We start from the raw sequence: 13,689 nt of genomic DNA on the forward strand, positions 1-13,689 counted from the left end.
AGGACAAGGATACCACCCGACAGTGACGATATGTAGCATCGCCCCTTAAGACCATAGGGTGAGGGGGGGGGGGTCTGGAGGTGAAAGGTGGGGGACAACAACAGCTGGGGTGGACTTGGGGGGTCTGGGACTGTTATAGTAACCCAGCTTCAGGTCAACGTCACCGACCCCTTTCTCTCCCGGCCAAACTGTCCCATGTCAACCATTTTAATACCAGCTCCATCTGAGGGCGTATTCCGACGACTTTTTTTCGTTGCCTGAAGCCTTATGAGCCAAACAATCTGTGTGAGGGGGGGGGGGGGGGGAGAGTCGTCCTCCAGCCGGGACCGCTGGCTGTGGACCCCCACGATGGCTATCCAACACAAGACCGTGGCATAGGTTCCAAGTCCAAGCGCTCACATATTTCATATGCATATTCATAGATCCATGTAAGATGGACGCGTGCACGTGTGTGTCTGTGTGTGGGGGGGGGGCATAATCCTACAAGACTCGAGTCTAGCTTAGCACGTTAGCACATTAGCATGTCCGTTGGCCTCTCCTCATGTCCGCAGAGCCTATAAGCTGGTCTCTCGTAAGAACATGGTCCCAATGTTGTAGGAGGCTTTCCTCATGGTGGAGGCGGGCGCCGACCTCGAGCTGGTCAGAGAGGCGTGGCTGTGGGAGGTCCCCGCCTCCAGGAAGTAGCACGTCCCAGGGATCTCCTTGGGGAAGTTATCGGGGAGCTCCAGCCGCGAGCGAGGGATAAAGGAGAAGGAACGCTCGTCTTTCAGCAGCCTAGAGGAGAGGAGAGGAGAGGAGAGGAGAGGAGAGGAGAGGAGAGGAGAGGAGAGGAGAGGGACTTTAATTAAACGGATTAATTTGTTGTTCGCTCTGTGCATGTGCATGTGCATGTGCATGTGCATGTGCATGTGCATGTGCATGTGCATGTGCATGTGCATGTGCATGTGCATGTGCATGTGCATGTGCATGTGCATGTGCATGTGCATGTGTGCAGAACCTAATCTCTGTAGTGTAATAACACAGCTTTGTTTAGACAACAGATAAGATCCATCACCACAAACCTCATTAGTTAGTACACGCACGCACGCACGCACACATACACCATGCTGTAACAGTAACAATGGTGTAAGAAGGAGACGAGCGTGTCCTTGATGATAGACAGCAACTCCCACAGAGGGTTCTCACTCTCCTAACTGTCTTGCAGATTTGATAGATGGATGTAGTGGATGTTATCATACAAACATTTTGAATCTTAAGAAAATGTGCGCAAAACAAAGCCGGAAGAAAACGACAAATCAACACCCTTCAAAAACAACTTGACAGAGTTATGATGAAGTTAGAATACTGTATCTAAAAACCAACACTACTCCTGACAGCGGCGTAATTAGACATTAGTAGGCCCCCACGCAGGCTGGTCACCACCGATTGTGAACAGAGCAGCAGCAGCCGCAGCTCTGCGAGTTCGGGGGAGCCCACGGGGCACCCTCGCCTCTTCCTCCACGTTATTAGCCTACACTCCACCTGCAGAGCTGTTGGGGAGCAGAGTGGGGCATGTGTGTGCTAGCAGAACCCACCATCGGACTATGCCAAACGTTGGTCAACTCAACTGTCATTGCATCTCTGTATGTATTTATAATTGTATTTTACCGACGGCACGAGTGAGCGGCCGTGGGCCCCAAATACCAAATGCCCCAAAAACATACTGTTTCTTTTCTACACCAAGGAACACCCTGCAGACAACAGCAACGACCATGATAGTATCAGCAAAGAAGAGAAGCCTGAGCCTGTCTTAAACAATCAAGGACAGCGGGGAGCGGATGTTACAGCAACACTGGGTCCATAGAATTAATGGGAACATAAACTCTCTCATTAGGTTCTGGCCTGGGTGCCAAAGACTGTTTTCAGTGTTAAATGCTCGTTGCCACCGTCTGAGGCAGGAACCGTAAGTGAAAAAAGAAAAACAAATCTCTGCCCGCCCTGGTGTTTTATCTCAGATTTGTGTTTTTGCTCAAAACAAGCTTTTCTCCACAGAACCTAACTCATGAAGAAATGGTCGCTGTTGATTTTTATTTTTCCGGGTGAAAGCCAAAGGAGAGACGTGCCTCTGCCTCACCTCTGCCTGTGCATGGTGGACACATCGCGCGTGCCATATGGCTCGTCAAAAAAAGAAAACACTGCATGGCGGATGTATTCAATAATTAATACCTGACACTCAAAGAGTTCATTTCATATCAGGGGAAACTTTGAAGTGAAGGGAGCAAGAAATGGTGTTGTCACCTGACAGCTGCAGAATCAAGATGGTCTTTTCGACAGGGAGAAAGCAGCATTTGGCCGAAAATCCACAGCACTATAAACTGTTTCATTAATGCTTTGCATGTTCTATTCATTGTCATACTAAAATAGGTTAATATACTATTCATTTATTTGAGATAACTTCCGTAAAATTGGCAGTAGGTTGTGGGATAATAGAGCGTCACAGTCCCGCCCCCTTTCAGAACGACGAGTGGCCCAGGAAATTATTCTCCATTCATTTTCTCCATAGGCTTTTCAGAAAGTATTTATTTAAAGACAAAGCCAACTCGGATCGTGACAAATCAGGACAATAATTACAAAAGCCTATGGATAAAATGAATGGAGAATCATTTCCTGGTCCACTCGTCGTTCTGAAAGGGGGTGGGACTGCGACGCTCTATAGATGCCTAAAATAGGACAATAATGTCGTAAAATGTGAGTGTGTGTGTGTGTGTGTGTGTGTGTGTACTGTGTATGTGCGTGCGTGCGTGCGTGTGTGTGTGTGTGCGTGCGTGCGTGCGTGCGTGCATGCGTGCGTGCGTGTGTTCTTACTGGTAGGTGGTAGGGCTAACATTGATGCATCTGGGATGGCTTCCTGATTCAAACTTGCTGGCCAGTGTAACGTTGTTCCCAAACAGGCAGTAGCGTGGCATCTTCACCCCCACCACGCCAGCCAGCACCGAACCTGTATGAATACCTATCCTTATCTAATAGCATGGAGGGAGAGGAGAGGAGAGGAGAGGAGAGGAGAGGAGAGGAGAGGAGAGGAGAGGAGAGGAGAGGAGAGGAGAGGATTTAATAGAGCGCCTAAGTCCTGACGTCACTCGCTCATTCATATCCATATTAGTGAAACGGCCAGGATGATTTGTTGAGGATTTGATGTTCTATCAATTATTCCATCAAAGCAAACGGCATAAACAATATTCCTCTTCTACAAAAATAAAAGTTACAGTTCTCTTGTATCATACAGTACTTGTACTCTCTTGTATTATTTCCCACCACAGAGTAACCTCGCATCAGGCTATCCAGCATAGCTATATCCACTTTGGAGGACAGTCAAGACGGGCAGTGTCGGTATAGGCCAATCAGAGGCAGGCGTTATCATGCCTATGCTCGGACACAAACGAGATACGCGCTGTACGCACACTTGCACGCACGCACAGGAGCACACAAGCTCACATGCACAGATTGCGATTATTTTATTTTATTTCAGCATCTCGGTCACCACGGCAACCCGCTGCCACTGAACACGTGCCAGCACACCGAAAGGTAGTCATGGCAACAACAGAGGGGTGGTGGGAGTGACAGAGAGAGAGAGAGAGAGAGAGAGAGAGAGATACAGAGAGACAAAAAGAGAAAGACGGAGGGTGTTACAATAGATAGAGTCTAAGAGAGAGAGAGTAAAGAAGAACAAAAGAGAGAAGTGAGGGGGTGACAGTGATGCTGGTCTGTCTGTCTGTCTGTCTGTCTGTTTCTTCATCTTTCTGTTTCTAGATAGACATGCACAGCACAACATAACCCCCTCCCCGTCTCTTTTGTGAGTCGGCATTCAGGCAGTGTTGGGACGTAACGTAATGTAAATAACGCGTTACAGTAGCGCATTATATTTTTTAAATTCAGTAACTTTGTTACCGTTACTACATGCTGTGTCATGCCATTATTCTTCCGTTATTTTTTCATGTAGTCTCGGGGGAGAATGAGTAGAACTGTCAGTCTGCTTGTATGCAGATTGCCTGCAGTGTGTGTGGATCAATATGCGTCACCTCACCAACTGCTGTTCTGGGAGAGAAGGGGGAGGAGTGTGTGTGTGTGTGTGTGTGTGTGTGTGTGTGTGTGTGTGTGTGTGTGTGTGTGTGTGCACTTTTGAAATGATGTAACTAGTAACTCTAACTAGTTACTTTTAAAAAGTAACTGTCCCAACACTGCATTTAGGGGGCACAGTTGGCCAAACACAAGCGTGGGGGGTGCAGGAGGAGATGGGAGGAGTTGTCCGATTTCTCTGTGTATATGTCATATAATAGAAAAACACACAAACACACATGCACGCACACGCACGCACACGCACGCACACACAGTATAGTTTTCATAGGTTATGAAATAAATGGTCTCCTTTCCTGCCTTTTCCCTCCCTACATAACGCTGCACGCACCTTCAAATGCCTGCCTGCCTGCTTGCCTGTCTCTCCTTCGCTCATTCGTTTGCATAACAATGCAGCACTTGCTGGTGAGTGCTTAATGGCCTGAAGTGGACAATGTCCCTTTAACACTCTCTCACGCACGCACGCCTACAGTACCTACAGTACTTCTGACAGCAAATACACTACTCTTAAGGTTTTGTATGAGATTGTTTTCTCTAACTTGCGACATACAGTGGCAGATTTAGCAATCAGGGGTCTCTAAGCAAGGCCCTAGCAGGAGGATCCTCCTGCGTGCGCGTATAGGAGGAGCGTGCATGCTTTCCGCACGCGGGCGCACAAAACGGGATAGCAGACTACCAGGCAAAACGGCATGGCAGACAGTAGGCTACTACAAGTACACACAGCCCTTCCTATAGGCAGAGCAGACAGTTGCCTAAATAATTAATTGAAAAAGCTCCTTAAATGTTGAAAGTTTGGAGCATCACAACACACTGAACTGACATGGGGGGATTCCGGGAAAAATCCTGCCTAGGGCACCAAATTGCTCAGGGCCAGCACTGCAAGTAGAGTGTGAGCTCCCCAACTTGCCCCAAGACCCCCAAACTGTACAATACTTCATCATCATCAGTAGCATCATGACTGGTGCTATAGCAGCAACCCTATAGTACCAATAGCAGCAGCCTCAGAACCAACCTCACTGTCAGTGTCATTAGCCAACACATCTGCTACATGAGCTGTCATTTTAGTTGGCATTATCAAACCAATCATTTTTGCCAGGAGAACTACCTGCGATTTTCCAGAAAAAAATCTTAGCCTATCTACTGTACAAGCTCATTCATCATCATCAGCATATCTTTGTCTTTGTGACTAAATGTAGCCTATATATATTTGCAGACAATGCTGTTGAGTTGACCACGTTGTTACATGGTCCACATAATGACCACGACACTTTTGTTGGTTATAGAGCAGGGTAACTAAACATGAAGTTTTGCGCCAAGGTCTTGTTTATATTATATTCCTTATGTCCAGGCTGTATGTTGATATTTTTACGCAAAAAATGCACGTTGACGGCCCAGATTCGAGGCGAGGGGGCCTCCGGCGGGCGGGCGTCGCTTCCCCCTCTGTCAGTGACGGGAGAATGAAACGACGCCCGGCCGTCGGAATGAGTGGGCGTTTGGGAGGAGGAAGCGACGGCCGGCTGCCGGAGGCCCCCTCAAACCAACTGTCTTCTGTCTACTATTGGGGGAACAATCATAGCTGCTACGGAACGGGCTGCAATTTATTTTCGGGAGCAACTCGTCGGGGCCTCTACCTCTCGGGGCTCTACGCAGTTAGGTAGCTTGCAACTTGCGTAGCACTAATAACCGCCCCCTGGCAACATATACTGTAGCACAACAGACAGAGATGAGCTGCAGTGCCTGGTCATTCTATTTGTGGTCATGGACCACTGGACAGTGGTACGAGTCTGACCTACTTGTTGTGCAATAGCTATGAACGCATGCACGCACGCGCACACACACGCACACGCACACTCCCTCTCTCTCTCTCTCTCTCTCTGATGGAACAAGTGGATACAGCACAGTACATTGAACACAGTAATCAATGGGCAGGGGACAGAATGGGACCACGGTCACAACTTGGATTCAAAATGGGCAACACATTACAAGCACACGGTGCATGATGTATGTGGGACCATTCTCACTCCCAAGCGGGTGACGACAGTCACGACAGGCCGTTTGGGGAGTGAGAGTGTGTTGGTGTGATGACAACATGCAGTAGTATACGCAGGATAAGGGTTTGAGATATAGCCCTATCTGGGTGTGTCTTACCCTTTATCCCCTAAATAGCTTTGCCATATTTTACTACCGCAGACCCCCGTTTGAAAGGATTTTGTGGCAACGATGTGGACCCCCAAATATAAGGATTTGTGTTTATATTTATTTTTATATATATTATTTTAAAATGTTCATAAAATGTTCATGATTTTCAAAGATTTTAGTTGCATGGTGACGTGTTGTGAGCTTATTATACTGTGTACTATATAGCCAAAGTATAAAATAGGGTTAAACAGTTCCTCATTTTGCAAGGACACTTTGACCGGACCCATGAGAACCACGGCTTAAGACTCACCTTCACTTCACGGAGAGGATAAGGAACAGTGACAATGACAAATCGCCTCATAATGTTATACCTCTGTTGTTCTGCTTTAAGATGATGCACGCACGCACGCACGCACGCACGCACGCACGCACGCACACACACACACACACACACACACACACACACACACACACACACACACACACACACACACACACACACACACACACACACACACACACACACACACACACACACACACACACACACACACACACACACACACACACACACACACACACACACACGCACGCTGTGTTGCTGTTCTGTGACTTATTGCTCTGTTTATTGTTCTGTACTTTTTGGCGAAGCTCGCAAAGGGAAAGTGAGTGAATACAGTCGGTAAGAGCAAGGGAATGGACAGAGGATGAAGAGAGAAAGTGAGAGAGAGAGTGAGAGAGAGTGAGAGACAGTGAGAGAGAGAGAGAGAGAGAGAAAGAGAGCAAGATCTGTGAGCGAGAGAGAGAGAGGAGGGGGGATGGTAACTCTAATTGATCATGAGTTGCCGTTGGCATTGAGAAGAGATGACGGTCCACAAGGAACTTGGAGCACTGCACATGCACGCACGCACACACTCACACACACACACTAGAGGCTGCAGTGCAGTGGGGTTGAAGATATTTAATAGCAAAAAATGTCAATTACAACACTGTGTTCTACCCGTCGCTATGGAAACTACACAGCTGTTGTTCTGCCGCCGTGACTGATACACACTGGTAGAATTATAATAGGCCTGCCTATATATTGCTTTTGTGTTTGTTAACCTTTGTCCTTGATGATCAGGGGTGGACTGGCCACAGGACGTACCGGGCATATTCCCGGTGGGCCGCGACCATAGGGGGCCGTGACCATAGGGTAGGGGGCCGCGACCATAGGGGGCCGCGACCATAGGGGGCCGCGACCATAGGGTAGGGGGCCGCGACCATAGGGTAGGGGGCCGCGACCATAGGGGGCCGCGACCATAGGGTAGGGGGTCGCGACTAGGGTAGGGGGCCGCGACCATAGTGGGCCGCGACCATAGGGGGCCGCGACCATAGGGTAGGGGGTAGTTGTCTGTTGGTTTGTATCATTTATGTTGTTCTGTAAAAGTGGTGGTATTAGGGCTTGTTTGTTTGTGTGTGCCTCGACGGAGCGGGCGATAGAGTTTCTACTATCGGTGCGCTGGTTGTGGTGGGCCGGTCTGGGCCAAATTTGTGCAAAAATGACCGGGACGAATTTTTTACCCAGGCCAGCCCTGTTGATGATGATAATGATGATGATAATGTTCTGAGTCGACGTGCCCTGGTGTCAGGCTTGCTGTTGTTTTGGGGACATCGTGTCTGTATGAGTGTAACATGCTGCGTTCACATTGGCAGCTGCAAAACGTCTGTCTCGGTGGAAACCTCATATACTGTATCCAAAACTGTTACTTTTCAGGAGTAAAACGCAACAAGCAAATAGCAGATCAAGAAGGACATTCGTTTATGAAAACAACAAGAAAGGGTAGACTATGGAGATAAGAGGTTTCTACCCGACAGCAGCTCTGGTCCACAGCGTTAGAAGGAGTTAATGCTATGGTACTAAATCACACTTGTGTGAAGTGAGCAGCGCTCTTATCATCATACATCATCATCCATCACATTCCGTGTTCAGCCAATCAGCACATTCCGTGCTCATACCGACACACATACACACAAAGCTGTGCATGCTTTCGCTACTCACCAAAACAATGGCTGTTTTAAGATGTTGAAAGCCTACTTTCCTTAGTGGTCCACGTCCACAACACACTAATAACCATGTTTAACTCTAATTACAACCTCGTGTCTAATCCTAAACTTAACCTGATTTTAACATATCTCTAAAACTCAACTTTTTATTTTGTGAGGAATGTCTATACTTCTCATAATTCTTCTCATAATTCTACTACATTCATTTGTGGGGGTGTTTGGTCCTCACAAGTCTAGTAATATAAACACACAGGACCTGGTGTGTCTCATGGCAAATCTACGCTGCCCTGACATTATGCTAACACAACCTTTATTATCGCTGTCAGCCACCGAACATGATGACATCTGATAACCCTGAGCTGATCTAAAACACTCCACACTGCAGTTCAGTATAATACACCCCCCAATAAAGAAATAAATAAATGTAAAAATGGGGGAAAGCAAAAATAACACATTAGCCTAATTACAGCAGCGCAGCATATCACATTAGCTGGATCCATGGGGAGTGGCGCTAACAGAAGCACTATAAGGGCACAAAGGTGAACCGTGTTCCAGCTAATTGGTCCCATCTTGTCAAAGGCAATTAAGACACGTAAAGGAATGGTGTGAATGAACTAAGTAGGAAGGAAACGAGGAAAGGAAATAAAACACATGTGAACATAATGTAACGTCTGGGAATCGAACCACGGTCTCCCCGCGTGTGGAAAGCCAACATGTCTTCCAAAAGCCTAGCTCTGGTCCATAGCCTTCTACTGCTTCTACGATTCTGCCCTGCGCAGTAAGGCTATGGGACTTTCCGTTTTAAATCTCAAATCGAAATCAGACCAGCCTCTCCTCTTTGGCGTAAATAAAAAGAACGTTTTTGCTACTCACCAAAACAAAGGCGGGTTGTGTCATGACTCATTAGAAAGCCTACTTTCCTTAGTGGATGCACTCTGAGCCCCCCACCACACGTATAAACGGTACTTTTTGGCCAGAAAGGGATTTGTTTTCACCGGAGGAAAATATTCTCTATGAGGCAGTTCTCTGGGCAATATCAGTAGAGGGCGCAGCGGAGTAACTAAAAATATTTTTTTTCCGGGGGAAACAAAATCCCCTTTTGGCCAAAAAGTACAGTATATACGTGTGGTGGGGGGCTCAGAGTGCGTCCACTAAGGAAAGTAGGCTTTCTAATACACAACTCGCCTTTGTTTTGGTGAGTAGAAAAAACGTTCTTTTTATTTACGCCAAAGAGTAGAGGCTGGTCTGCATTCATGCGAGCGGCGGAAGTTGAGAGTAACATAGCTCTAATGCGCGCATTAGAGCTATGGACCAGCGCTACCAAAAGCCTAAATTGTCATTGTCAATGTCGGGCATAAACCTCTTATCTCCATATTTGAACTTTTAGTGTTTATTTTTAGTATTTATTATTTTATTATTGTTTCGTAGATGAATGCCCTACCTGATCACACTGCAGTGTCACACAATAGCATCAAAAGTAGCAGATCTACAAGCTCAAAACACTTTTGCTTTGTTTTTTTGTTCAACACCTACCCCCCCCCCCCCCCGCGCATCTGAAAACATTTGTGCCAGGCATACCCTACAAAATCTGTGTTTTAAAATATTCCTGACAATGTGTTGATCACAATCGTGAGCCTGTGGATCTGCTGAGTTACAAATAGTCGATCTAGGGTTCAAGTGGTTAGACTGAAGCAAGCCCAAAATAAATAATATTTTTATATTCCATTATATTTTACATGATGGAAAATATAATGGAATGGAAGTACTCACTATCTAGTAGAAGTGAAGTAGAAGTATCAATACCATAATATAGGCATTTCTTTAATGGTTTTGGGGCCATTGGCACAAGCCACATTCAACTGCTCATAACTATGGAATGGATTATTGCAGGGGCACCCTTTTTTCCCCTCGACTATACAAGACTCTAGACTACTGTGTCTATCAAAGCAGTCGGCAGGTGGATCGTTTTCCTCTAAGACTCTACTGTGTTTATCAAAGGAGTCGGCGGTTTTAAAGTATAATAGTGATGTTTCAAAGGTTAGTGAAAACACCAAGAATGCCTAGTAAGGGCAGCTATATACGCAGGGCTGCACATAAGCGGTGCGCCAGCGCGCATGCGTCGTCAAAATTCAAAATGCGCTGTAAATCAAGCGCCGGGAAGCGCTTCTGCGTACCAACAGCCGGGGCCGCCTAGAATGATTATTATGGCCAGAATACTAGTAAATTCTGTGGCGAGAGCATTTTCCACTGACTGCCACTCAAAGTGGCTAATGGCCAATCACAGCACGTCTTGCACAAGTGCACTGGCCATTGTGGCAAATCACAGCGCGTCCTTACTCAAAAGGGGGAGGATTCCATGCTGGTTGACAGGAGAACAGGAGTTCAGTTTACTACTGAGAAAACCTGACACAAATAGTTTCGTCTTCTCCGTTTCAGATAGCAAACTACTGTAGTCCCCGGTGTAAAAGGGCATGCTTTGGATACTTTGCACTCTTCCCATTTGCCGCTGTGCTTGTGTTTGTTTTCCGGGTGCTGGAGCAGCATGGTTGCTCGTGTGCTATGCCGTCTCTCACAGCCTAGGCACCGGCCACCAACTTTTTACGGGTACTAAGGTTTTAGTTCCGACATAGTGGAGTGGGAAGAGTTTAAAGCATTGCGGACTGGCACTGAACATGAACACCGTGTCTACTCTCTGTCCCTTATTATCGTAAAGTCGGGTAGTGTACACTGTATATTTTTGCACCGAGGAGCCATGTGTGTCTGACTGTCTGACTACGTCGCCTGACTCGCCTCAGCTAAAAACAAAAGGGAAGCCTGATGTATGCTTCGCCGTACGATGTGTCGCATGTTAAAAGAAATAGCTGAGCTGCAAGCTCACAACGTGTCGCAACACGTTGTGAGCTAATTTATTTAAATACAAAATAATAAAAAATCTAAATATTGCTTTGATGCTCATATTATCCTTAGGAAGTATGAAGTCGTTTTTATTAGAATATGCATTCCATGGGGCTGGACCACACATGGACCTAGATTTTAGCAAATTTAGATATTTAAATAATGGGATGAATCTACAACAAGAGCCATTCTAGAGCTAAATCTAGAGTTGCAATGCCCTCCATTGACTCCCCAATCATCCAATGAATATAGTTTTGCTATAAGTTAATCATCCATCTTTTATCCATCCGGCGAGACGGGTCGCCGCATTTTAGGAGCACCAAGAAACTCCTCCAGGTGCTCCTCTGAGTACTAGACCAAAAAAGTTGTGTGCAGCCCTGTATATACGGTAGACAATGTTTTAACTCTGGCAGTATCAGTAGAGGGCGCAGCGGAGTAACTACATTTTTTTTTTTTCCGGGGGAAACAAAATCCCCTTTTGGCCAAAAAGTACAGTATGTACGTGTGGTGGGGGGCTCAGAGTGCTTCCACTAAGGAAAGTAGGCTTTCTAATGACACAACTCGCCTTTGTTTTGGTGAGTAGCAAAAACGTTCTTTTTATTTACGCCAAAGAGTAGAGGCTGGTCTGCATTCATGCGAGCGGCGGAAGTTGAGAGTAACATAGCTCTAATGCGCGCATTAGAGCTATGGACCAGCGCTACCAAAAGCCTAAATTGTCATTGTCAATGTCGGGCATAAACCTCTTATCTCCATATTTGAACTTTTAGTGTTTATTTTTAGTATTTATTATTTTATTATTGTTTCGTAGATGAATGCCCTACCTGATCACACTGCAGTGTCACACAATAGCATCAAAAGTAGCAGATCTACAAGCTCAAAACACTTTTGCTTTGTTTTTTTGTTCAACACCTACCCCCCCCCCCCCCCCCCCGCGCATCTGAAAACATTTGTGCCAGGCATACCCTACAAAATCTGTGTTTTAAAATATTCCTGACAATGTGTTGATCACAATCGTGACTTGAGCCTGTGGATCTGCTGAGTTACAAATAGTCGATCTAGGGTTCAAGTGGTTAGACTGAAGCAAGCCCAAAATAAATAATATTTTTATATTCCATTATATTTTACATGATGGAAAATATAATGGAATGGAAGTACTCACTATCTAGTAGAAGTGAAGTAGAAGTATCAATACCATAATATAGGCATTTCTTTAATGGTTTTGGGGCCATTGGGACAAGCCACATTCAACTGCTCATAACTATGGAATGGATTATTGCAGGGGCACCCTTTTTTCCCCTCGACTATACAAGACTCTAGACTACTGTGTCTATCAAAGCAGTCGGCAGGTGGATCGTTTTCCTCTAAGACTCTACTGTGTTTATCAAAGGAGTCGGCGGTTTTAAAGTATAATAGTGATGTTTCAAAGGTTAGTGAAAACACCAAGAATGCCTAGTAAGGGCAGCTATATACGCAGGGCTGCACATAAGCGGTGCGCCAGCGCGCATGCGTCATCAAAATTCAAAATGCGCTGTCAATCAAGCGCCGTGAAGCGCTTCTGCGTACCAACAGCCGGGGCCGCCTAGAATGATTATTATGGCCAGAATACTAGTAAATTCTGTGGCGAGAGCATTTTCCACTGACTGCCACTCAAAGTGGCTAATGGCCAATCACAGCACGTCTTGCACAAGTGCACTGGCCATTGTGGCAAATCACAGCGCGTCCTTACTCAAAAGGGGGAGGATTCCATGCTGGTTGACAGGAGAACAGGAGTTCAGTTTACTACTGAGAAAACCTGACACAAATAGTTTCGTCTTCTCCGTTTCAGATAGCAAACTACTGTAGTCCCCGGTGTAAAAGGGCATGCTTTGGATACTTTGCACTCTTCCCATTTGCCGCTGTGCTTGTGTTTGTTTTCCGGGTGCTGGAGCAGCATGGTTGCTCGTGTGCTATGCCGTCTCTCACAGCCTAGGCACCGGCCACCAACTTTTTACGGGTACTAAGGTTTTAGTTCCGACATAGTGGAGTGGGAAGAGTTTAAAGCATTGCGGACTGGCACTGAACATGAACACCGTGTCTACTCTCTGTCCCTTATTATCGTAAAGTCGGGTAGTGTACACTGTTTATTTTTGCACCGAGGAGCCATGTGTGTCTGACTGTCTGACTACGTCGCCTGACTCGCCTCAGCTAAAAACAAAAGGGAAGCCTGATGTATGCTTCGCCGTACGATGTGTCGCATGTTAAAAGAAATAGCTGAGCTGCAAGCTCACAACGTGTCGCAACACGTTGTGAGCTAATTTATTTAAATACAAAATAATAAAAAATCTAAATATTGCTTTGATGCTCATATTATCCTTAGGAAGTATGAAGTCGTTTTTATTAGAATATGCATTCCATGGGGCTGGACCACACATGGACCTAGATTTTAGCAAATTTAGATATTTAAATAATGGGATGAATCTACAACAAGAGCCATTCTAGAGCTAAATCTAGAGTTGCAAT

General features: G+C 46.0%; 1 protein-coding gene across 1 annotated transcript in view; it reads right to left on the reverse strand.

Annotated features, from left to right (window-relative positions):
* Positions 1 to 319: 319 nt before the first annotated feature.
* The window catches only part of gucy1a2 (guanylate cyclase 1, soluble, alpha 2), a gene marked incomplete at its 5' end in the record, with an annotated part of 54,680 nt that continues 41,310 nt past the window's right edge, over positions 320 to 13,689 (reverse strand). The window contains 2 exons of the mRNA XM_080772843.1: positions 320 to 774; positions 2,845 to 2,999. Of these exons, the coding sequence (XP_080628969.1) occupies positions 555 to 774; positions 2,845 to 2,999 (375 nt within the window). The 3' untranslated portion in view covers positions 320 to 554. The remainder of the gene's footprint in view (positions 775 to 2,844; positions 3,000 to 13,689) is intronic.

Source organism: Protomyctophum bolini, assembly GCF_963924005.1.
Source record: "Protomyctophum bolini genome assembly, chromosome: 9".
In the NCBI taxonomy this organism is placed as follows: Eukaryota; Metazoa; Chordata; class Actinopteri; order Myctophiformes; family Myctophidae; genus Protomyctophum; species Protomyctophum bolini.